This window comes from Xyrauchen texanus, chromosome 2, assembly GCF_025860055.1.
Source record: "Xyrauchen texanus isolate HMW12.3.18 chromosome 2, RBS_HiC_50CHRs, whole genome shotgun sequence".
Taxonomy (NCBI): domain Eukaryota; kingdom Metazoa; phylum Chordata; class Actinopteri; order Cypriniformes; family Catostomidae; genus Xyrauchen; species Xyrauchen texanus.
The window spans coordinates 47,736,289-47,763,081 of record NC_068277.1 but is presented as its reverse complement, the minus strand read 5'-3'; the positions used below and the strand labels follow the sequence as shown (position 1 = coordinate 47,763,081).

The following is a 26,793-nucleotide window of genomic DNA, read 5'->3' as shown; positions in this document are numbered from 1 at the left end:
GGGTTTAGTAACACAGGATATGCTGAGGAGAGATGGCATTACACCATTAATCATCTAAAGCTAATCCATAAAACATGATGGGTGACAAGGCTGAATCCATACAGATACTGCTAAATAAATCACTCTGTAATTGCTGTGATTACACACATTTGATTCAGTGACACTATGTGGTAACTAACCATGTTACAATACATCACTCAAGTAATTGTCCCTTTTAAAGGGACTTTTAAACATGGAGTTGATTATGTCAAACATTGTAGTTTTACTGGTCTCACTTTATAAAAGATGTCTTTAACCACTATGTACTTATTATGTAACTATGCATTGCTCTGCAAAATTCTCACGTGATTCTCATTCGCTGCTACTGAGGATGAGGTCCTTGTAGGTTTAGGGTAAGGGTAGGGTTAGGGTTAGATGTAAGGTTAACTGTGTAACTACATATGTAATTACATGCAGGTACTTTAAATGTTAGTACAGGCAACAACACATATGTACATAATAAATTAATTGTATTAAATGCTTAAGTACATAGTTGTTAAAGACACCCAATATTAAGTAGGTCCCTTTTACTTTTTATTGTCGCTTAGACTAACCAGAATAATAATATATACCATAATTATACAATTAGATTAACATTGAAATCTCATGTAACAGAGGATTAAATAGGTTTAACACCTATTTAAACAGTTAAGGGCTTTACAGTGGAACAGAGAGGTGTAGAATTACTCAAGTTGGAGCGTATTCCTAAACGGACTGATTAACAGTGATTTTTATGGGCTGTCAGGAACTATGGAGAGCCATATGGTTTATTCCCCAGTGCATGCTAACTCTTGCGAGTTAGATTGAAATGCATTTTCTGTGCTGTAAAAAGCTCCAAGGTACTTTTTATCTTTAAACATTAGCAAAGTGTAAAAAGCTTGGTTTTCACACATCTTTTGATTAATGAGGTGCTACTGGGAACAGTACCTGGACAGTGATTAGATTGGAAGTGATTAGATGCTAGTACTGCCAGCACAGTGAAGCTGCTCCATAAAATGTGTCATAAAAATGCTACATTCCTATATACATTAAGCTCTCATTTAATGTAAACAACTATATCCACAAGTGTTTCCTCTATTCATTTGTCAGTACAAAGGTGCAATTGATAAATAGAGCAGTTGGATTGTAAAAATGAAATTCTGCTACTGTCTGTTATTAAACTATTCTATATATACTCACCCTCGTGTCGTTCAAACCCATATGACCTTCTTTCCACCACAGAACACAAAAGAAGAAATCCTCAAGACTTTGCTGGCTGCTCATTTCTATGCAATTTGAATGAATGGAGACTCAAGCTTTTAAGAGTCAACAACCACAATGACAAAAAAATGCTAAACTTGTGCTATAATCCAAGTCTTCTGAAGTCATGATTGCATTATGTGAGGAATTAATCAAACTATTACTAATCAAAGTAATCAAACGCAACTGAAAATCTTGACATCTGCACTAGTTGGCGGATTCATAAGAGTTAATGAGAAAAGTAGCGATGCGATTTTAAATCAGATCATTTCAATGAATCGGTTGATAAGGTTCACTAAACCGTTCTGAGTGATTTGTTAATGAACTGGACTGATCCGGTCCTCAAATTCAACTCAGCGATTCTTGAGTTCGAAGTTTACAAAAGTAAAGGTTATCATTGAAAACAACTTAAAGCGAACGCATGGCTTCAGAAGACTTGGGATATAGTGCACCGGTTGTATGTAGCACATGGTACTTTTGTGTCTTTTATGAAGCTTAAAATCTCCATTCGCCATTCACTGTAATTAGGTGTGGGGAAGCAAACATATTACAAAATGCTGCTTTTGTGTTCCAAGGAATAAAGAAAGTCATACAGGTTTACATAATTGTTGACAACATTATTTGTCCAGTTAAAATTAGAACAGACCCTCACATCACACTTACAAAAGGTAACTTTTAAGATCTGAACAAAAGTCAGCAATGGGAGGTGTCAAATTCATTATTGGCCACCCTGAATTTAGACTCCTATTTAACACCTTTTTGCAACAGATACTAATGGATGCAGGCAGGCATGCTGGGGAGTTAAGGAAGGTCAACACACAGATAGAGCAGCTGTCATTGCACGTTCTAAGAAGGCACCTTCCCATCTATAGAAAGCATTTGTCCACTTGAGGTGCTTGAGGGCCCAAGTGACACCCTCAAATGATGTTTATTATAGCACTTCAAGACTACATGTAAAAACACAGAGCACAGCCCTGTATAAAATAGACCAAATGTGAACTATATCTTTCCTGTACAAGCTTCATCAAATGGGTGATAACTCTCACTAAAATGTTTGTTATAACTAGCCCCAGATTAAATTAATTTAGAAAAGAAAAGAAAGACATAGCAAAGTAGAACAGATAATCTTAAAGTGGTAGTTCAGCCAAAAATGAAAATTCTGTCACCTGAATGACTTTCTTCCATGGAACACAAAAGGAAACATAATCAGTCAAATTTCACTTTCATTGCATCTTTTTCTTTTTTCGTTTGTGTATGAAAGTATATGGTGACTTAGGCTAAAATTCTGCTCAACTTCTCCTTTTGTGTTCCATGGCAAAAAGAAAGTCATATGGGTTTGGACCAACATGAGGGTGAGTAAAAGAGCGAACTATGCCTTTAAAAAATAAAAAAGTTCAGCCTCTTGAAAAACACTTTTGCTTTAAATGACCATGGCTGGGAAATGCTCTAATTTCTGTGGTTTGTTTTCAAGCTCAAAGAAACTTGGCAGTGTGGGCGGAACGTTTTATGAGGATAATTAAACATTGATGATTACAAGGCTCCACACACAGACCAACCCCAGACCAAGGCTCAACACTTCATTCAGTGGGACTGGTCTCAAGCTGCAGAAAGCTTATCTGATATGAACTGTGTCTCACCTGCATCCCCTCATCTAAACAGCTCTTTTATGTCAAGTTTGTCATTAAAGCCAAGTGGGGACCGCAATTAAATCAGACTATTTATTCAAGAGCCTTATTGCTTCCATTTAAGAAGAATAAAGTGTATCCCTAGAGAATGCATTATGTTTCCAGTTGACATCTTACATGGCTGAGTCACTCATAATGGCCATTATTTGCTTGTTTATGGTGAAAGCTTGTCACAACTGTGACTGCAGTCGACCTCCGCCTAACATTAAAGAAGATGTACTCTGATAAAATGTCTTGTTTTTTCATTAGCTCATATATAAGTATAAGAAGCTATTGTGGACTATTATACCAATTCTTGTTTTATTAAAATTGTACCGAAATTCTGAGCAAGCTAAACCTTTAAAAATATTCCCCAAGGTTCTCACTGCTGTGCTCTTTCTTCATCTTCAGTTTTCAGTTTTTTAAAATCACATTTTGACACCCTGCCAGTCACTGGTGGGTTGTACATATTTTCAGCAGGGATTTGCACTATGGCCTGAGACAACACTGTTGTTATTGCGTAAAAAGTCGCCATTCCATATGGCAATGATATACTTAATGATATATAAAAAAAACACACACTGCAAAACATACAGTAGTTCATTACTAGAGTGGTAGTTAGCTATGTTTTGCGTATTTAAGGAATATTCCAGGTTCATTACAATTTAAACTTAAGGCGACATAATTTGTGGCATAAGTTAAATACCACAAAAATAATTTCTTGTCCCTCATTTTCTTTAAGAAAGCAAATAATCGAGGTTACAGTGAGGCACTTACAATGGAAGTGAATGGGGCCAATTTTTGGAGGGCTTAAAGGCAGAAATGTGAAGCTTATAATTTTATAAAAGCACTTACATTTATTATTTTGTTATAATTTGAGAATGGTTTGAGTTTTAAAGTTGTTTAAATCGTCATTTTTACAGTCGTTTTAGAGTTTGCGGTGCTACGCCAGCATGGCAACAAAGCTGTAAAATATGACTTTACACAGAAAAGGTTAGTTATTTTAGATTGTATTACACTCAAATCATATACAGTAATGTTTATGTCCTGTCACAATACTTTTGAAATTATTTGGCCCCACTTGGATTTACTTCCATTTTAAGTGCCTCACCATAACCCAGATTTTTGCTCATTACAATGAAATACATTTTTTGTGTAATCAAGATTAAGCCTCTCCGGGAACCAGCACCTTATCGTGGTGGAGAGGTTTGTGTGCCCTTATGATCCTGAGGGCTGTGTTGTCTGGAGCCAGGTGCTCCTGGTAGGGTCTCCCAAGGCAAAGTGGTCTCAGGTGAGGGGCCAGACTAAGAATGGTTCACAAAGACTCCATGGAAAAAACGGCAAGAGGAGGAGTTACCCTGCCTGGGGCCCCAGTCTGGAGCCAGGCCCAGATGGAGGGCTCTCGGCAAGCGCCTGGTGGCCAGGCTTATCACGGAGCCCGGCTGGGCACAGCCCGAAGAAGCGACGTGAAACCCCCCTCTACATCCCTTGGGCCCACCACCCATTGGATAAACCGCCTAGAGTCGGGTGCGCTGCCATATGGGTGGCAGTGAAGGCCGTGGGCCTCGACGGACCAGACCAGGCAGCAAAGGCTAGCTCTAGGGACATGGAATGTCACCTCACTGGGGGGAAGGAGCCAGAACTGCTGAGGGAAGTGGAGCATTACCAGTTCTATCTGGTGGGGCTTGCTTCGACGCACAGTACTGACTATGGATCCGTACTCTTGGATAGTGGATGGACTCTATTCTTCTCTGGAGTTTCCCAGAGTGTGAGGAGACGGGCGGGTGTGGGGATACTCACGAGCCTCCGGCTGAGCGCCTCTACGATGGAGTTTACCCCGGTGGACGAGAGGGTCGCCTCCCTACGCCTACGGATTGTGGGGGGAAAACTATGACTGTTGTCTGTACATATACACCGAACAGCAGTTCAGAGTATTCGGCCTTCTTGGAGACCCTGAATGGAGTCAGGTATAGGGCTCCAGTAGGGGACTCCATAGTGATGCTGGGTGACTTCAACACGCACGTGGGAAATTACAGGGACACCTGGAAAGGCGTGATTGGGAGGAACGGCATCCCTGATCTGAACTCAAGTGGATGTTTGTTATTAGACTTCTGTGCTAGTCATGGATTATCTATAACAAACACCATGTTCGAACATAAGGATGCTCATAAGTGTACGTGGTACCAGAGCACCCTCCGTGAGGGAGGCAAAGCAGTGGGTGTGGGAAAAGTTCGGAGAAGCCATGGAGAAGGACTTTCGGTCCGCACCAAAGTGCTTCTGGGAAACCATCCGCCACCTTAGAAGGGGGAAATGGGGAACCATCCAAGCTGTATACAGCAAAGATGGGACACTGTTGACCTCAATCGAGGAGGTTATTGGGCGGTGGAAGGAACACTTTGAAGAACTCCTAAATCCCAACACGCCCTCTATGCTAGAGGCAGAGCCGGAGGTTGATGGGGGATCAGATTCTATTTCCCTGGGGGAGGTCACTGAGGTAGTCAAACAACTCTGCAGTGGCAAACCCTGGGGATTGATGAGATCTGACCAGAAATGCTGAAAGCTTTGGATGTGGAGGGAGTGTCATGGATTACACGCCTCTTCAACATTGCGTGGAAATCTGGGACAGTGTCTAAGGAGTGGCAGAACAGGGTTTGAAGAGGTACGACGGACCAGATCTTTACTCTCGCAAGGATCCGGGAGGGGGCCTGGGAGTATGCCCATCTGGTCTACATGTGTTTTGTGGATCTGGAGAAGGCGTATGACCAGGTCCCCCGGGAGAGACTGTGGGAGGTGCTGCGGGAGTACGGGGTGGGGGGGGGTCCCTTCTTAGGGCGATCCAATCCCTGTACGTCCAAAGCGAGAGCTGTGTCCGGGTCCTCAGCACAAAGTCGAGTTAATTCCATGTGGGGGTTGGTCTCCGCCAAGGCTGCGCTTTGTCACCAATCCTGTTTGTGATATTCATGGACAGGATATCGAGGCGTAGTCGGGGTGGGGAAGGTGTGCGGTTCATTGGGCTGGGGATCTCATCGCTGCTTTTTGCAGATGATGTTGTCTTCCTGTCATCATCGGTCCGTGACCTTCAGCTCTCACTGGATTGCTTGGCAGTCGAGTGTGAAGTGGCTGGGATGAGGATTAGCACCTCTAAATCTGAGGCCATGGTTCTCAGCAGGAAACCGATGGAGTGCGTACTCCAGGTAGGGAAGGAGGTATTGCCCCAAGTGAAGGCGTTCAAGTACCTCAGGGTCTTGTTCACGAGTGAGGGGACAATGGAGTGGGAGGTTGGTAGGCGAATCGGGGCAGCGGGGGCGGTATTGCACTCGCTCTATCGCACTCACGAAAAGAGAGCTGAGCCGGAAGGCAAAGCTCTCGATCTACCGGTCAATTTTGGTTCCTACCCTCACCTAAGGTCATGAAGGCTGGGTCATGACCGAAAGAACTAGGTCACGAGTACAAGTGGCCGAAATGGGCTTCCTCAGAAGAGTGGCGGGCTTCTCCCTTAGAGATAGGGTGAGGGGCTCAGTCATCCGTGAGGAGCTCGGAGTAGAGCCGCTGCTCCTTTGTGTCAAAAGGAGTCAGTTGAGGTGGTTTGGGCATCTGGTAAGGATGCCCCCTGGCCGCCTCCCTAGGGAGGTGTTTCAGGCACGTCCAGCTGGGAGGAGGCCTCGGGGAAGACCCAGGATTAGGTGGAGAGATTACATCTCCACACTGGCCTGGGAATGCTTCAGGGTCCCCCAGTCAGAGCTGGTTAATGTGGCTTGGGATAGGGAAGTTTGGGGCCCCCTGCTGGAGCAGCTGCCCCCGCGACCCGACTTCGGATAAGTGGTTTAAGATGGATGGAAGATGGATGGATGGAGCATTAAGCCGCAAATGCTGCATTGATCTTAACTTGTATTGAACCTTGTATGTTCAAATGGAGACAACCTAAAATATACATCACAATACACATCTGATGTCCTTTGCTTATATGGACCGACACATAGACAAATGAACAGAGCTTTCACAATAGAAAATAGGCTCTTTTCTGTGGAGGTCACTGGGGCACTAGTGACATAAACAGTTCCAGATGTGGCTCTACTCAGCATGCCAGACAAGAGCATTTGACATGGAAGCCTATATGCCAATCTTCAGTCTCTTTTCACTCTTTGATGACCAGTAATTGTCAGTAAAATCCCCATTAAGTAAAAAGTTACTATTTCTGAATCTTAAACATGTCAGATTTGCAGAGAATAGATATACTCATACTCTGTTAATCTTAATTCACCAATAATTTGCAGGCACATGATATGTTGAATTGCATATTGGTATCACTTTACGATAAAGTTCAATTTGTTAACATTAGTTAACAACATTAGTTGACATGAAATAACAATGAACAACACTTTTACAGCATTTATTAATCTTGATTAATTTTAAAGGGATAGTTCACCTAAAAATGAACATTCTCTCATCATCTACTCACCTTAATGTTGAGCCAAATCCTTTCTTTCTTCCATGGAACACAAATGAAAATTTTTCGAAGAATATTTGACTCCAGTGTTTAAAAACATGACTTCAGAAGTGATATGATAGGTGAGGGTGAGAAACAGATACATTTTAAGTCCTTTTTTTACTATACATCTCCACTTTCACTTTCTTTCACATTCTGAAAGTGAAAGTGGAGATTTATGGTGAAAAAACTAATTGAAATATTGATCTGTTTCTCACCCAAAGTGATTGCATCACTTCAGAAGGCATTTATTAAACCACAGGAGTTTACAAATATGCTGCCTTTATGTTATTTTTAGAGCTTCAAAGATCTGGCCACTATTCCCTTAAAAGAACCCAAAGAGCTGAAATATTCTTCTAAATAGCGTTGTATGGGTTCAGCAGAAGAAAGTCATGCACATCTGGGATGCATGAAAGTGAACAAATTATGGGAGAATGTTCATTTTTGGGTGAACTGAACTATCCCAAAGTTTGGTTAATGCACTATGGACTAACAGTGAACAACTGTAATGTAACTGTAACAACAAAGATGAAAAAAAATCTGTAAATATATATATATATTATTATATATAAAATATATTGTTTGCTGTTAGTTCATGATACATAATGCATTAACTAATGTTAACGAATTAAACCTGATTGTAAAGTGTTACTTACATATTTTTGCTCCAAGAGCTGAATATGTGAAATGTGTTTCATTAAAGAGCTCACATAATGGCACATGACAGCTTTCTAAGCTTCAGCTTCACAAAGGTCAGCCGTATCTCAATATAAGTGTGCAAAACGACTTTACTAACCACGGGTGCTTGAGCACGAGTGCACTGTCGCTTCAATCACTCAGAGTGTGTAAATATGAATTGGATTAATACATTTATGAGCCTGTGTTTCTAGAAGGGGTCTTTAAACTGAACTCAGGGGACAAAGAAATAGCGACGCATTCTGATCTTCAACATTAAAGGCATAGTTCATCCAGAAATGAAAATGTTCTCATCATTTATTCACCCTTATGTTGTGCCAAACCCTTTTGTTTTTTCCATGGAACATAAAAGGAGGTGATAGGCAGCATGTTAGGGACGGACAGCCTCAGGCACCTTTCACTTTCATTGCATCTGTTTTCAATACAATGAAAGTGAATGGTGACTAAAGCTGTACAACTGACAAAGGCTAACATTTTACCTAACATATTTTGTGTTCCACGGAACAACATGAGGATCAGTAAATGATGACAGACTTTTTGAGTGAACTTTTATAGGCTACTGTTGTGTAGGTTGTGTGCTGCTATACAATTTATGGCAGTCTAATGGTTCCTATTCCATTCTCCCAGAATATATCATCAGATTCCTATACGCTCCTTGAAAAGCATGGATATAAAAACATGTCCTCATTTTTCCTAGAAAGTAATGGTTTCTGCAAAGTGCCATGAAGATCAACTTTGCACAGGCTGCCCTGTCACAGTAATGATCAACAAGCTGATTTAGACCAGAGGGAGAGAGTGTGATGGCTTTCCATTCTTCTCAGTACTGGCCTCTCTCACTTGTTTCTGCCTATGCACAGCTTGTGTAAGGCTTAGAGCAGAACAATGGGCTTTTTGTCCATTTCTAAAAATGTGTGTGTTCAGTGTTGGAAAGCCACAGCCCTATGTATTAATTACAAGCTACTATATTTTGGGCTCTGTTCTGATTAAGAGAATACTGTTAAAATACTAGACGGGTTGAGGTCTCAAGTTATTTCCAAATGATATCGCTCATCCAGCTTATTGTATAATACACCAAAGGTAATGCATTACTGGGCCTTGAGTTGCCTTGCATAATGATCAGCCTTGTGGTGAGACATGCAATGCGCTTATGATATTTGTTTTCGTGTAATTACGCTGAGCTCAACATGCCATCTTGTAGACAAGATGAAAGTGGGGAGCATAATTAGTATTTTCACTGAGACAAACATCAAGGTGTCTTTGATAAAATGAAAATCTAATAAAAGAAAACAACTTTGTCTTTGCAAACGAAACTCATTACCACTTTAAAGAGTTCATGTTACACTGTTATACCATAAGTACAACTGAGTAATGCAAATGTAATTGCTTTGAGGAGCTGCTTGTAAATACAAATTGTTGTGTTATTGTGTCTCTGAATTATTATTGGATGAGACGGATTCTAATCCGTTGTAAAATGACTGTAAACGCACACCAGGCAGAGCACATTCTGTATCAATGCACCGAGTTCCTATGTTATTTAGCAACCACGAAACACCTGCGGTGAGGAAAAAGGAATTATATTTTAAGTTTAAACTAAATTCTTATTCAAACTACATTGAACTGCTTATTCAAAAAGTCCGTCTTTCATCATATTGCTGTAGCCACCATTTAATAAAGGCAAAAAGTCACTCGAAAGGAGGTTTTAGGCATGCCCCTTACTCGTGGTAATGTCACTGCAACCCACAGCCTCTCTGGCTTATTGCTGCATTACCACTTTGGTCACACTTCACATAATTTATGTTATGCAGTAATTAAGTAATGAGTTTAAAACTGTTGTAAAATGACTATAAACACACCTGGCTAAGTACATTATGTTTTATTACACCATGTTCATATGCTGCAAACAGCCTACAGGTAGTAAAAGTAACTATATTACTACTCTGAGGATTTGTTTATTCAGACTATTATAACAAAATAGGGAAGACTGGGTTGTTGCACACATTTCATACTTTGTTGAATATCTCTGGTGGATCAGATGTTAAGATACCACAAGTAAGTGCAAATGAAAGCTTTAGTTCTCATGACATTTAATGTCACTATTCTGTTAATTAATGATTAAAGTTATGTTGTGCAAACTAAATATGGGGTTGGTTGGCACAGGTTGCAGGGTTGGAGTTTGCACAGTGTTAAAACACTAGAGTTTTAAGAGAGAAGCAACAGAAAAACAAACAGCCATTTACTTTAAACCAGGAGAACAGAACAACGCATGTTTGTCTTCTACACTTATTATAATAATTCATATTTTTGTAATAAAAATTATTTTAGTAATATTATAATTATTATAAATTATTGATATATACAACATTGTTTTTAATTAATGTGATTTTTTTTCTAATAAAAACTTTACAAATCTTTACTTAAACTTGTTTTATAAAAATGTAAAACATTTTTAATCACATAAATGAAAGAAATACATTTTATTGTTGGCTTGGCTTGAACCATGTATATGTGTAAAAGGCCTTATAATAATAATAAGCTTAATTATTATTATTTTATCATGTATAATAGTGTATTTAGAGGTATTAAGTTAGTAAATAGTGTGTTTCAAGGTTATGAATTATTATCTATTCTTTGTTTTATACCCAGTGTGATACCTCACCCAAAAGCCAATGTGCCAGCCAACCAACCCCAAAATCAATGTGCCAACCAACCCCTCTCACACTCTTTTGATAAATTATATTCAGGAATGCAAACTCACGAGAGGTGAAAAAGGTGAATAAGTCACAGCAGGTGTTCCAGATGTATATTTTCAGCTGATTTGATTGTTGTATTCAAATATTATTATTGTTAAAGCTTCAAGTGATTTTAATATGTAAAAAGTAAGACATTATTCCGAACAATTTGGGCAAATTAACTTCAGAAAAAGTGACTTTAGCTAAAAGGTGAGTAGTTTGCATCCCCCACAGTGCATTGTTAAAAAATAAAAATAAAAAAATAAACTTGTGAAATGAGCTTAATGTCTTTTTTTAAGTAAACTTAACTTTCTTAGTTCAATCAACTTCATTCTAATTCATTAAATTAAACTGAATGCAGAAGGTAAATGACTTATATCATCATTTAATATTATGATAACCATAGAAGTAGGTTATCCCTTTGTCCCTTTGATGGTAAAAGATTGCTCATGATCAAAAATCATCATCTGAGCCCTCAATAATATTCAGAATTGAGCTTGTTAAGGAGGCATGCATGGGTCTCAACACTTCACCTTGCACTGTTTTGTTACCCACTTTTATGTTGTTGTTTCATTATGTTCTTACCGTTGGCGTTTTTCCCGCAGATGAGATGTTCATAGTTCTGCACAAGACCAAATATCTCCGCATCATTGTTGACGACAGCCTCTAGTGCGTCAGCACCCACTGGATAGATGGGGGTCCCACTCTGCGCCGCCAGCACACGGAGCCCGATTTCCTCCACTAGATTTTCAATGCAGGCCGTCAAACAGATCGCTGCGTACTCATGGATGCGCACAGAGATCCGAGTGTCCACCATCCAGCGAAAAAAGCGCCCGACAGACAGACTCAGTCTGCAGCGGGAGGACTTGCTCTTCCGCAGGACCTCTCCAGCGCTCATGCTGTACAGCGAGATGGCTTTAACCGAGGCCGAGACGCAACTTTCCGCCAGTGCCCAGCTCATGACGAGTCTCATCGCGCTCTGCACCTCGAAACGTGTGCACCTGCAGTGCAGGACACTCAACCGTTGCGCCTCTTTAGAGATCCTCAATAAAGCTCTGCGCATCAGCGCTGACAAGCACCTGACACTCTCTGGAGTGAAAGATCCAGCAACTTTACGCAGGACCACGTCGATCTCTTCATCTGTCCAAGGGAACTCCTCTAATTCTGGCAACCTCGGACACTTGGATAAGATGTCCTCTGGGTCTTCAGGAAGCACTGTGTTCACTGTGTCCCAGCTGCTGTTTCTGCTGTTCATAGAGCCGGCGTAGCTCCACCAATTGCCCCGCTGTGGACAGCTGATGCGCGCCTGAGAGTTCGACTTGGAGGAGGACAAGCTGAGGGACCTGTAAGAGTCCCCAGCTCCGTAGCCAGAGTCTAGAGTCAAATCCTCCAAAGTCTTCATGGTAGTATTGCTCAACGCTGCCATTTCTGTATGTCTTTTCATTTGATTGTACTTTTAAGTTAGAATAACAGGAGTACATATGCTGCGCAAAAACAAACTCTTTGTCTGAAGTTAACGCACGTCCATCGCTCAAGGCAGCGCTTGATTTGTATGGACACACACCTCCACTAGTTCGTGAAACTTTCAACAGCGGTAAAGTTTCTCCCAATCAGCTGACAGCTTTCTCTCAGCCAATCACATGCAGTGCTCACCCATCGCAAGAGTGCAGGACAACAAAGTGAGGACTGATAACGGTTCTAAATAATTAGCGTGACAATAGTGTGACTGATTAGCACTGATTAGTTCATGGCCTACTGTATCTATAGTTGCACCTTTTTTCAAATTAAGCATGAGCAAATAAGTTATATGTTTTAATAGTGCGGTTAAATTTAATTCATTTCATGCACATGTATGCCATCATGTGGTTGGTAGAAGGACTATGTTGAAATAATGTCTAAACAAGACTCCTTTAAATATAACTTTTCATTTATTCTTCAAAATAAGAAACTTTAACAGAGAAAAAGTACAAACCTAAATCCTCTACAAACAATTTCACAGAAATTAGCCATCATCACAACTTATTTAATTAAAAATTTTATTCTAGTATTCTGTACATTTTGGCACCCTCCATTATAAGTACGTCAAATAAACCTCCACTATTAAAAACTACTCAGTGAGTATGAAATAAAGGGAGACAATCTACAGTGTTTTGGACAATCCTCTCTGCTCACATCCTTTTCAAAGATTGGCAAGGCATTATTAAAGTCTTTTGCACAAGTGCCTTAAATTGTCCAAGCATTCTTTTGGTGTTCTCAAAGGTTCATATTTTATCCATCAATTCAAAGTTGACTCAACTTTGACAAAGTCCTTAAAGGAAATATTCTGGGTTCAATCATAGTTAAGCTCAATCCACAGCATTTGTGGCATAATGTTGATGAGCGCAAAAAAATAAATAAAAGAATAAATAAAAATTGTCCCCTTTTCTTAAAAAAGAAAAAAAAAGAAGCAAAAATCAAAGATAAAGTGAGGCACTTACAACGGCAGTGAATGGGGGAAATTTTTGGTGGGTTTAAAGACAGAAATGTACAGATTATAATTTTATAAAGCACTATACTTTTGAAATGCAGAGAGTATTTTAACATTTACGAATTGGCCCCATTGACTTCCATGTAAATATATATATATTTTTTGTGGTAATCAACATTTTGCCACAAATGTTGTTTAATTTAATCCGGAATATTCCTTTAAGAGAAACTTGTTCATCAAACACCAGCTCTTATATCAGACACAGTGTGGCAAGCCCTGTAACAGTGTATCATCTGGGGCAGAAATGGCCACTGCAAGTGCAAAGTCAGTCAATAGCAACAGCATGGTCCTTTGTGTTCTGTTATCCTTGAGGTGGTCTTTTAATAGGAGTGTTCCACATGCCCCGCTTAGAGTGGAAATAGTGGTAAAAGTTCCTTAATCTCAGTCTCTCTACCTCTAGTCCATTCTGCAGAACCCTGAGAGAATAGTTAAGATTGAGAAAGAAGAAAAGTGATGAGATGGCTTTGCTCGTGTCATATCTAGTTATTTAATCTGCTAAATCTACAATAAAAAGAGCTAACCGATGCCGTTTGCAAGTTCAAAAAAGATTTACAAAAATATTAATCACACAAATACTTAGCTTTGCACAAGGGTTTAATGGTTTAATGCATTAAAATGAATGTATCAAATAACCAATGGAATAAATGCAGTTTATACCTGTCCAACAGCTCCCAGTCTTCTCCTCCCCAGCGGTCTTTGAACTCCTCTGTGTTCATACCACCAATTTTATCAAAATCGGACTTATAAATCCCCAACAAGCCAAAGCCATTCACTTCCCAATAGCCTGTGTGAAGAAATAAGACATGAGTGCTCTGATGTACATTAAGTGAGACACAGTTTTTAATTTTTTTACAATTTGTTCATTGTAGGGATAAAGCTGGAACTGCAAGATGGTAGACAACATGGTAGACATAATGTCTAAAACCTAGTAATCTGAATCCCATTTAAATACAAACAGGATATGCAACAAATAGATTGAGAGTTACATTCTGCACAACTGGTGTGGGAACAAATGGGTTTGTGTTTACGTCTAGTGGCTGTCTCTAAATATGTCTGTGTATGTTTTACCATCAGGCTCCAGAGGTGAACTTCCACAGTCCAGTCTCATGACTATGGGTGCGAATGCCAGCCTGCCTTCCACGCAGTGCTTCCTAATGGTCTCCAGGATGTTGTGAGGGAAGTGAATGTGCAAGTCACATAGGAACACTATGCTGTGATTGTCCTGGAAATGACACACATTACATAATTTTCAGTGTTGGGGGTAAAGTGAATCATGTAATAAGATGACTTTTTTGGAGAGATAAATGAAGAAAGTAGAATGTTACTTTTTGAATTCGCACCATAATGCACAAGTTACATTTTCTGTAACATGTTTGTTTTCTAGTAATCTAATTTATTTACTGACATACACAAAGGGAAAAACGAAGGCTTAACGTTATAAGCCTTGTGTACATGACACCATGTCTACATTGCAAAATGTTGGCTGGATAAACACTTGTCCACAGCAAAAAATGCTACTTAATATGTAAAAAACACCAACAAGACAAGAAAATTGTCTCAAATTCTCTACTGGAAGAGTGCATTATCTTGAGGGAGGCCGTCTTGACCTTATGGAGAAGTTTCAATAAACTCTGCTTCGGGGAGAGTTGTATTTGTGGTATTGGAGCAACTGTACTTCGTTTAATTAAATGCTCCCAGGAGAGGCTGCAGCATGAGTGAAATAACTTTGAAATGGCTGCTATGCCCACACGATGCTAGCCTCCAGATACCTGGGAGCGCCCACGCTCAAAACTATTCTGGCGGATTGCGAGGACCCACTTTAATGACCAGCTGTGGGTTAAACACTTCCGAATGTCAAGGGCTATGTGAGGAGCGTAAACATGGTCCAAATGGTCAAAACACAACATTGTTTTGCGAATAAATTGTTTCCATCACTTTTGTGCATATTTTGACTAAAGGAGCTATTTGACAGGATGTTCCAGTGTGTGCACACACAAGTTCTCAAGTTAACTGACAGGCAATTCAGGTTAAGCACAAATGTAAAACTTTTTAATAGTTGGATAAAAACTCAGCCACTGTCCATAAAAAATAGCTATGGAACATAATTAGTTATTTGTTTTAGTAGTAACCCTATTGAAGTAACGTGTTACTCATAAATGTAACATTGGCTGTTTTATCAATGTGCATTCTTAGTTTTCTTGGACTCAACTGACGTCATCATTCACAGCCGAAGTTAAATTCTAATGCACAAGAAAGAAAGTACCGAGAGTGCATAAAATTATCCAGATGTGTTCTTGATCAGGCCGAATATCAAGGATGCATTGGATGGTGACTTGTGGGCAAGAAGTACTACGGTGGCAGAGGAAATTTATAATTTTGTTTTATCTCAAGAGTTTCCCAACTGCAAGCTTGCGAAAGTCTGACAGCTTTTGAGAGTTGGATGCAAGTCTGTTCTTTGCATTGAGAAACAGCCATTCCCTCACACTGATCATCATCATTATGTTAAAGTTTATTAAAAAGCCTTTATAAAGCTGAAAACTGAAAAATAAATTATGTTTTTTGGTCATTTGGTCTCTCACCTCTATAATATTCACACCCAACTGTAACCCGGAGGATCTCTCAAAGTTCCCTTCACGTTTCAAATACTCATACCTACACAGACACCAAAATACAGAAAACAAATAGACTGAAAAATTTGTTGTATCAGTATGTGTGCCCAACAACAGGGCACAATATGAATTGTAGTTCCTCATGCAGGCATCCTTCAGTGAAGATTATATATGAGCATTTATGCATGAGCACTGCAGGTCCTTAAATAAAAGTGGGTATTTTTTTTATATTTGCAGGTATTCACCTGGGAACAGTGCTCTCCTTCAGTGCCTGCTCCACATCCATGTCATCGCTATGGAAGTCCACAATGATCATATTAAAATTCTCATCCTTGGTTTCATGGTGCAGAAGCTCCATATCGGAGATAAACTGCTGCACCCAGCGAGCCTGATTCTTTACTGCCACAGAAAGAAAACTCAGATCAGTGGCTATATGACTTGATCTTTCTTATGGTGAAAGTATTAATTGAAATGAAATATTTCTGTATAAAAAAAACAAACGATAAGAGTGCACAAAAAATACTGCATGCACAAACAGGAATTCGTTTTTCTTTTAAATACCTGGCACAACAAAGTGTACCATCACGTCATGCCTCCACTGTAACATGGCTGGCTGGCAGAGCAAGGGCTTGTTCCAACTGGTGCTCCGGGTTGAGTTGGTATGGTTTGGGGTACTGGAGCCACTGGGTGGTAGGGTTTTGGAGGGTGTATGGTGTGATGAGGCCATGGTTCCTTCTCTACTCTCAATTCCGTCCTCATGTCGACTGCGGTGCAACAGGAGATAGATGTACTCAGACAGACGCACAACTCTCTTCCCTCCCTCCATCAAAAGCAGCTCCACCAAATAACGGTTGCCCCTGGCTGAATCTCTCCGCTTTTCTACATTTACAATATGGATAAGAGTGTAGTTCCTGATAGAGAGGTAAAAAAAGAAGAGACAGAGAGTCAGACAATGATAAATGTGTCAAATTAAATATAAGTATATAACACCACAAATCTTGTTTAATCTACACTTGATGGGTCAGAAGTGATACAGTTATGATATATTAGGATGTACCCCAGTGAGAGAGTGGGGAATTTATATATATACATATATATAACCCTCCTAGCTGCAGGAGAGTCTCGGTAATAGGTTTAGAATGAAACGATATCTCTACACTTGAGCTGCAAACTCAGCAGGAAACATTCTTGCACATAAACACGCACGCACACACATTTAAAGGGGTCCTATTTTTGAGGTCTACTTATGTTTTTTATATAATGTGGATTTTCTTGATAGAAAACGAATATAATTGTGCCTGGTAACAGGCTCAATAGCATTTTAGCTTAATATAAAGCTAAATGTTCACATGACAATTTACACAATGTTAACGGTTTCAGTAAATAGATATTTAATGTAAAGTTACCATTAGAATGATTAGTGTTTCCTTTGGTGAAGTTGGATTCTGTTCAATCGATGTCATTTCTCCTTGTGAATGTGTGTAGCTGCAGTGCAGGTTTATCTGCGCTTCTTTGGGGATTCAAGTTTAATGATTGACCTCAGTCATTTTTAGAGTTCATTAAATTAATTTGAAACAACTGTCTATTAGTTGTTTAATCTTATTCATGTGACACAACTTTTCAATAAAATTAAGTTTTTGTATATCTAACAAAGGTTTTTGCAGTTGTGCTGACATAAAATGACCATAAGTTGAATTTAATAAAAAAATGTGATGCAAAACTGCTACATATTTATTTTAAGTAAATCCAAAACATAATTTTATTCATTTCTATGACTTATCCAGGCCTAGAAATCATAATTTTCAAATCCCCTGATATTTCTAGGTTCCCTACCTGTCACTCACTCGACGTTGTGTCGATGAGTTGACACTAGGGGTCGCTCCTTCGGAGCCCAGACATCTCTGATCTTGAGAAAAGGCCAATGGAAATTGGCGTGTGGAGTTTGCATGCCACTCCCCCGGACATACGGGTATAAAAGGAGTGACACAGCAAACACACATCAGATATCTTCTTCGGAGCCGAGCAAGTAAGTTCACAGAGCTGCCTCCATTCATATCTCTACGCCTTTCGATCTACGGTGCATTCCAGTGGTCCTCCCCCTCACACACCACGGTTGTGCTGAGCAAATACCTCTGGGCGCTTCAGCAGCAGAAAACTACGAAGTGAACAACTTAGTTTATATATATATTTATACCAGTGGGGATTTCTTTAAGACTGCAAGGGAAGCTCAGCTTCCCCTATAATGTCAAAAAAATAATGGTCAAATATGTACTATTGTGTAAACAATTTATTGACTAAAAATGCGTTAGAACACGTTCATCTCGAAGACGAGTTCGTTCAGAATCAGCTACATTACATATAGCAGGTCGGCTGACTCGATTTACTTCTCATACATTCCCGTAGCGTCAGTGCATTTCCCTGTTGAAGCCGAGCGTCCATTGACTTCAATGGGGCTGCTCTGAACAGTTTTTTTCAGTGCTCCGAAAATAGACGGTCATTGGATAAATGCTGCGATGATGTCCCGCCCACTGGCCCGGACTCCGGGCTTCCGTGTGATGATTGGAGGATCTGTCGAAAGACTGCATCTCCTTTTGATTGACAGCGAATCTGTCCTATAAGAAGTCACTGAAGCTATTTCGCGCTCAGTCCCATCGCGGATTTCTCAAGTGTAGTCGAAAGACAAACTGCTGCAACCTATTTCTTTATATTTGTTTGGCGAAATTGCTAGTCAATTTGCATAATACATTTCACACAATTATACACCACATTCCTTGTTTCAGTTTTACCAAGTTTAATATATTTTGTTTTAGAGCGTTCGTTCGTTCGTTCGTTCGTTCGTTCATTCGTTCATTCATTCATTCATACAGTAGGCTAGGCTAGCGTCGTACGGGTGAAACTGCGCACGATGGCAGACAGTGCTAATATTGTCGACCTGATTTTGGCGAAGCCATTTGAAAGTCTTCCTTATGAGGAAAAAATTTGAATTAAACAGCAGGGCAGATCAACACCCAAGATTGATTTAGTGCAAAAAATAGGGTAAATAAGTTTATAATGTAGGCCGAAAATGAGCTTCCCCTCATTGAAAGACCAGCAGCCGCCACTGATTTATACCTACGTATACATACATACATACATTATATATATATATATATATATATATATATATATATATATAAACACATAAAAGAGTTTAATTTCCTCTAAAAGAGTGGCGCAAATGAAAAACATATTTTTCAAGATGCCTTTTTCGTTTGTGTATGTTTCCTGTTTCCGATCATTACCTCTCCGCTTCCCACGGGCACTATCGCTGCCACTCGTGTTGGGCACTGCCCACGCAGGGACAGCGCTTGTGGATGGATCATGCTCTCACTGCGAGGGCATGATTCTGGCAACGTTGCGGTCACAGCTTTCTCTCGTAAGAGGGAAAGTCACTCCAGTGGCTCCCCGACTCGGTCTTTCTACCAACAGGTATGAGGCGGGGTCGGTTAGCACTGGGTGCGACTTGGGGATTTCAATGGGAGCTTCTCCGCCGGGAAACCACCCACAGATCTTCCATTCCCCAGCATGCTCGTTTGCCGCAGCGAGTTCACGATGTGACCGCCGGCTAGCCGACTCGCCGTGCTCGCAAATTGGATGAGCTTTCAATTACAGCATCGGAGAGTGGGTTGGTTCAGTCTGTCGCCATGCGCAGCTGACGGCCATGCTTGGCCATGCTTGCCCGTGCGGCTGTGAGCGTCAGGATGGTGTGGAATCCTCCGCTCCCCCCTGAGCCCTCACAGCCCGGTGATCCGTCCCGAGGCTCCGAGTGCCGATTACGGCCGCACCCCGCCCCGTATCTTTCTTCCCGGAAGTGCATGATGAGCTCACGTGATCGCGGCGGGCACCTTTTACTGCCTGGACCTGGTTCGCATGCTCGTCCTTTCTCACTACCCTTGACGGTGGGGCTGCCAGGGGGTGCTCGGCGACTCCCCAGGTTGGTAAGGCGATCGCGGTGCCTGCAGAACGCCGCCACCTGGTGGAGCCGTCCGAGTCTCCCATCCAGGGCCCGTGGGTTTACGTTGTCACTCACGATTGAGCCTACAGTGCCACTGGACAGGCCACCTCTGCCCTGCACGCCACGGCTCTCCTGCAAGTGCACCAAGCCGTGGCGCTCAAAGAACTGCACGAGGGTAATTCTGACCCGAGATTTATGCAGGAGCCGCGCTCAGTGACTGGTCTCGCCCTCTGAGCGATGATAGTCACGGCGTGGTCTCTCAGGCAGGCGATGTCCACCTTAGTGGTCCAGGAGCGCCACCTTTGGCCCAACTTGGTCGAACCAGTTTGGCCTATTCGGCGGCACCGTAGAGGATTTCGCCCAGCAAAAACGCTGGGGCCAGCCTACTGCGGCAGGCTGTTGCAGAACCAGTGTTGTTGCCACAGAGGGACGCCCTTGGCGACAAACAGACGGGGACCATTCCACACATCCTGTCCCGGCGCGACGCAATGTCTCGCACCCCCGTCTGTTTGTCGCCAAGGGCATCCCTCTGTGGCAACAACACTGGCTCTGCCACAGCCCGCCCCAGTAGGCTGGCCCCAGCATCGAGCCACCTGCAGAAAGCAGACGCCACCTGTCTCATGGTCGGTCGCCAAGAACCCAAGAAAGGCTTCAAAGCATTTCTGAGACGGGCAGTCCAGGAAGTAAGAGACCCACTGCACAGGAGCTGGTAAGAGCACCACTCCTTCCCCAGGTGGAGGGCCAGGTGGAGGTTCTTTATTTCCTTTTCTTACCCCACCACATGCCACAAGGACCGCGGTACCCGCATTCTAAGAAAAAAGCAGTCTTCTCATTTTCTCGGTGTCCCCGGCCGTCATTATCACGACCACCGGGCAACATTTCTCTCTCTGGCAGGCATGGCGCCATGCCCAGCTGTGGCAAAAATCCGCCCCTGATTTGATGGTCCCACGGGCTACGAGGACAAAAATCTTCCCATCCCAGGTTGTTCTGGTAGCAGTCAAAAGGAGCCAGGTAAGTGCTTTGATGTCTCTAGTCTCAGCACCTCGGTAGAGCGATAGAGCCTGTCCCTCCAGCCGAGGTGAAGAAGGTGTTTTACAACCCCTACTTCAACGTACCTAAAAAAGGTGGCAGGTTGCGGCCAATCCTAGACCTGCGAGTTCTTAACCAGGCTCTGAACAGACTCCCACCGAGATGCGCAAGCAGAAACGCATTTTAACGTGAATCTGGCATCAGGATTGGTTTGTGGTGGTAGACCTGAAGGACGAGTACCTCCATGTCTGATTCGAGGGTCAGGCATATCAGAACAAAGTCCTCCCCTTCAGCCTGTCCTTGTCCCCTCACGCCTTTACGAAAGTCGCAGATGCAGCCCTTGCCCTGCTAAGGGAAGTGGGCATCCGCATCCTCAACTATCTCGACACCTGGCTAATCCTAGCTCGCTCACAGGACATGTTGTGTGTGTACAGGGACCTGGTACCCAGGCACCTCAGTCACTTGGGGCTTCAGGACAACTGGGAAAAGAGCAAGCTCGCCCCGGTTCAGAGCATCTCTTTTCTCGGTATGGAGTAGACTTGGTCTCAATAACGGCGAGCCTCACCAACGAGTGCGCGCAGTCAGTGCTGAACTGTCTGCATGTGTTCAGACAGAACACGTTGATCCACACTGAAATCCTTTCAGAGGCTCCTGGGGCATATGGCATCCACAGCAACGGTCACCTAGGCCAGGTCCCCAGGCATGTCGTGGTTATGACAAATGCCTCCCAACGGGGCTGGGGCGCCGTATGCAATGGGCACTCAGTCGTCGGCCCTTGGACCGGCCCGCAACTGTGTTGGCACATCAACTGCCTCGAGTTGCTGGCAGTACTACTTGCCCTGAGGAGGCTATTGCCATCGATGCCTCTGTCCTTGGTCGCCGTGTTTGAAACTCCTCCCCCCGGATGTGCTTCCACTCCTAACCGGTAAAGACAGTGGGTTGTATTCTACCTAAAATCCCTCCCCCTCTTGGGGCAGGATGTGGTCTCTGCGGTGTCCTCCTCTTTGGAGGGACACCCCCCGCTTGGACCATATATTTGGCCCCCAGCCTAACGATTTTGTACCTTTTGGGGAGAACAATAGAGAGAAGGCCACGGCTGGGCCAGACAGTCCTTATTCTCCTGAGCAGTTAGCCCTTCCCCAAGGTGCAGGGGACCGCTTCATGCCTGCCAGTGTGTTGGGGGTAGTTATCCGATGGCTTGCTGCGCTGGCTATGAGGCACACAGAGGTCTGCCCGTCTCGCACCGCCAGTCTGCGTAACTCGGTTCAGCTCTTGTGGCGTTTTCCATTGGGACCCCTAGTGTCAACTCATTGACACAACGTTGAATGAGTGACAGATAGGGAACATCTCGGTTACTTTGTCCCTCCTGCCACAACACTGAACCAAACACTGAAATGGCCGGGCCTTTGGCTCGGCTCCTCAGTGTGATACCTGATGTGTGTTTGCAGCGTCACTCCTTTTATACCCGTATGTCCGGGGGAGCGGCATGCAAATTCCACACACCAATTTCCATTGGCCTTTTCTCAAGATCAGAGATGTCTGGGCTCAGCAGGAGTGACCCCTAGTGTCAACTCATCAACACAACGTCTTGTTCCCTCCATCAGGGAACGGAGGTTATGTCAGTAACCAAGATGTTTTCCATGAATGTAAAAGCACTGCTAATTACTTCACACAAAATTCTGCTCACAAATAAAACACATTTTGAATTTTTAAAGGAATATTCCAGGTTCAATACAAATTAAGCTCAATTGACAGCATTTGCGGCACAATAATGATTACCAATTAAATTTTTTTGAAAATTGAGGTTACAGCGAGGCACTAACAATGGAAGTGAATGATGCCAAAAATGCTGTCAATCAAGTTTAACTTGCACTGCACTCTGAATATTCCTTTAAATGTAATACATTTCATAAAAACACTTTCACACCCACACACGCTCACCCTCCATTCCGTTCATTCAGCCTCTCCATGTACTGTGAGATCACATCAACAACCTCATTCTCCGCAAGCTGCAGATTCCCCGAGACATTACATCTCAGGTCATTCCAGTCTGACCTTAGCAGCTCAAAGTCCACAGGGTTCACGCTGAACGTTCGCTGCCAGTTAATGGCCTCCTCCATCAAGCTTGGCCTCAGTTCTACCTCCTCATAACTGGTATCTGACATCTCTCCTTCATCAAGACCCCTACCCTGCTGAGCCATGTCTGAACCCTCTGGCATCTTGGAGATTTTTGTTGTCTGCACCTTCAGAGATTGGTTGTTCTCAGATGAGTTTAGCCCAGGGTGGTCTCTCTTTTCTTGGCTTGACAGGGAAAAGTTGTTTGGATCTGATATGGAGGTGGTAGGGTTGCCCTTATAATAAGGTCCAGGCTCCGTAGGCAAGAACGGATGACTGTGCTTTAATAGAGTAGGTTGGGTAAAAGTCTTATGGGCCATTAGGTGGGCATTGGGCCAGATGAGAGAAGCTGTGGCTTGTGTTTTTAAGGACCTCCATTTTGAACTTAAATCCATAAGCCGCTTGGATTTTCTAGATTGATAAATGAAGACACCAGGGAACACTTCCACTGGCGGTATCGGTACACTTTTTGGTCTGCTTCTTGGTGGGTGGGTTCTATTGAAGTAAATTGTGTTGGTATTTGTCTCTTTTTCCACATTCGTCCCAACAACAACAACATGGTTGCCTGCATTACTTAAAATCCTATTAGCCAACACATAAAGAGGGGACATTTGTGGATGTTTTCTCTTAGTTGACAATCCTGGGTCAGGGAGTAGCCATGTTAATGAACGCCCTCTTTGAATAAGTGCAGGTGTTTGGGAACCACCATGCTCCATCTGTTCATTTAAAGCTCCACTCTGAGACTCTAGGGCACCTGCGCTACCTTTTTCTTTTTCTATATGTCTTGTATTTGTCATTTCATCATCCACCACTTGCACCAGAGTGTTTTGATGAAAAATGTCCCCTCTTTTTTTTTTACTCTCTTCTTGCCCTTTTAATAGAATGTACTGCCTCCCTTGCTGAGAGACATAACTTTTTGAACCCTTGTCTATTCGATCAGCCTTTGAAGAGGCAGTGGTAGCTGTAATCCTTGAAGTTTGATAGGGTGGGCTAGTATACACTGTCTTCCTGCCAGGCTGGTTGCTGAAATTGATTGTCTCCTCTGGGTCGACACCCTCTTCCTCCTCCAGAAAATCTGCCAGAAGAAACGTCTTGTCAAACTGGAAACCTTTAAATTATTAATGTGATCCAAAATGAAAATTGCTTAATGACATGTAATGATTATAAAGTCAATGACACTGCTGCAGTGTTGATACAAATCTACAGCTAATCATTATCATCTTCAGACTTCTACACACAGCTGTTAAAGACTGTCTGCAACACACTAAGGTCCAACATACACAAACAGGAACACATGTTTCTTGCTTCATTACAGATACTACCATGGTGAGTTTTTAAAGAGTGAAAGCAACTGTTGAATTCCCATCTGTTAGTAAGTTCCCAGCTGAGTACAGACCATCAGGTTTGTGGAAGAAAATGGGCTGGTCATCTTCCTCCTCATCCATCTTCATGTACTTATAGAAGCCAAATCTATATGACCATTTAAAAGCGTGACAGAGCAAAATTTCATTGGTAATCGGTTAATGTATTTATTGATTGTCTCATTTATTTTCATGATTAGTTAGGATTCTTACTTTTCTAAGTAGACAGGAGACTCACGGTAGAAGCATTTGTTCTTTTTTTCCATATGAGTAAGTCTGGTGAAGTCATTGGGGTATACATAGGACAGGTAGACCTGGTTGACCAAACATAGGAATATAAGAGAAAACAGGTGCAGTAGGTGCATTTGGCATATAGCAAGATTTATCAGATAAGACAGGTCACTGTTATTGGATAGCATGACATGTTACAGATACTGTAGATAGTCTACCAAAATGTTTCCCAGGAATGTACTAAATGGTAATGTCCAAAAGAGGGCACTGTTTGCTCTCAGCTCAAAACAATCTTACTTAGAATTGAGCAGGTCAAGATTTTTTTCTACACTCTGTAATTTATGTAATTAGCGCCCAAAAACTGAAAGTGCGGAGGCCCTATTGCTTTTCTAAGGATTATTATAATTATTATTAGGGCCCAAGCACTGAAAGTGCAGAGACCATATTGTTCCTCTAAGAATTATTAACACATGGGCTTGGCTGGGGAGCTCTGTAGTGCCACCTTATGACAAAAGTGCCAGGGTCAGTTTCTTCTACGGTCACCAAACTTGCTAAATATATTTTTTTTATCAAGCTGGACAACTTTCATAATAATAGTCATTAGCTCCGCCCAACAGGAAGTTGGCCATTTTGGATTGAATGTGCATTTTTCTGAAAATTGCAGGCCCAGAACTTTTGAATTCTTCTCCTAGGGGATTCATGTGACTGGCACCAAACTTGGTGGGTTCTATTGAAGTAATTTTATGCTAAGACATTGTAGATGTTAAACAGATTTTGTTATATATTGAACAGTGTTGCCTAGGTGACGCAATAAATGAAGGGCACAAATGTGAAACAGGAAGTGCCTTATAGCTTCTGTGTGCATTGTATGATTTTTATGATAATTCAGCTGTATGTTTGGTAATGGGGACTGATCAAATTTATGCAGCTATTATGGGTCACAGTTATAGCACCACCAACTGGCAGCAGGAACTATGGCACTTTTAACAGACTTAGAAATAATCTTCTTATGTTTAGATTAGGGCTGTCAATCGATAAAAAATTGTAATCTAATTAATTACATGATGTCCCGATTAATTAAATCGCGATTAAACGCATATAAAAATATTTGCTGGGAAAGCCCATCATATAACAATAATTCAATATATAATGATGAAATAATTATACATAGTTATCTGTAAATATTCAAAAATTATATATATATATATATATATATATATATATATATATATATACAGTTAATTAAAATGCATTACATTCTTGTGGCAGAAGAGTTAATCATTGATAAGACAATACAAAAACGGCTTTAGAATACAATGTATTGTTTACAACCATATTATTGAACATAAGCCAATCATTGGCATACAGTTCAAAGCAATCCATTTAGAAAGTGAATTTGTCAATCAGTTCGAGATTTGTTATGAGGGCTTGTCTACGGACCCGTCAATTTCAACAAGCATCAGACATGCTTGTGTAGCGTCTCGGGTGCGTTGCGTCATAAACAAAATTTTTTTAGGTCAATGTGTCAAGTTAAATATAGTTTAATACTTAGAACACATCTTGAGATCCCTTAGTTCGAATTTGCACTCCATCAAATGTTTTGAATGCAAGAATGTAAAGAATGTCTGTTTTGTTCTGTCTGCTGGATGGTTGTTTTGTTCACTGTATAAACTGCGCGTTGCCACACAGATGAAATTTCACTTACTGCCCTCGGAAGTAAACAGATGGTACTACAAGCTTGCATTTCTCAGGAATCTTACTTATTACAATCTGGGGGCATTGCGATTAATTGCGTAAATTGTTTTAACGCATTATTTTTAATAAAATGAATCGCACTGAATTAATGTGGTAAATCGACAGCCCTAGTTTAGATTAACTGTTTCAAAATTCTTTAGAATAATGTCAAGATACTGCTGATGTAAATTTGTAAAGGGATATCTGATATCTCAAAACCTGTTGCTGTGGCAACTTATTTGTTATTATTCCTTTCTTCCTATATTTGGGTGTTTTTGAGGCAGTTCATGAATTTCATGAAATTTTGCCCACACATCAGATTCATTGGCCATTAGTTCTG

General features: G+C 41.6%; 2 protein-coding genes across 3 annotated transcripts in view; both read right to left on the bottom strand.

Moving 5' to 3' along the window:
- abtb2a (ankyrin repeat and BTB (POZ) domain containing 2a) overlaps positions 1–12,397 on the bottom strand; it is a 44,217-nt gene extending 31,820 nt beyond the window's left edge. The window contains exon 1 of the mRNA XM_052148824.1: positions 11,439–12,397. Coding sequence (XP_052004784.1) covers positions 11,439–12,297 — 859 coding nt within the window. The 5' untranslated portion in view covers positions 12,298–12,397. The remainder of the gene's footprint in view (positions 1–11,438) is intronic.
- Positions 12,398–12,837: 440 nt separating this feature from the next.
- Positions 12,838–26,793, bottom strand: part of LOC127659606 (N-acetyl-beta-glucosaminyl-glycoprotein 4-beta-N-acetylgalactosaminyltransferase 1-like) — a 134,642-nt gene continuing 120,686 nt past the window's right edge. The window contains exons 13-21 of one of the 2 annotated variants that reach the window (XM_052149503.1): positions 24,702–24,802; positions 24,524–24,597; positions 22,954–24,202; positions 16,551–16,900; positions 16,235–16,388; positions 15,960–16,032; positions 14,449–14,602; positions 14,038–14,164; positions 12,838–13,796 (exon numbers count right to left, since the gene is read on the bottom strand). In XM_052149503.1, coding sequence (XP_052005463.1) covers positions 13,682–13,796; positions 14,038–14,164; positions 14,449–14,602; positions 15,960–16,032; positions 16,235–16,388; positions 16,551–16,900; positions 22,954–24,202; positions 24,524–24,597; positions 24,702–24,802 — 2,397 coding nt within the window. In that variant the 3' untranslated portion in view covers positions 12,838–13,681. Of the gene's footprint in view, positions 13,797–14,037; positions 14,165–14,448; positions 14,603–15,959; positions 16,033–16,234; positions 16,389–16,550; positions 16,901–22,953; positions 24,203–24,523; positions 24,598–24,701; positions 24,803–26,793 lie in introns of those variants that run through there. The other variant, XR_007972555.1, reaches the window with a different exon arrangement.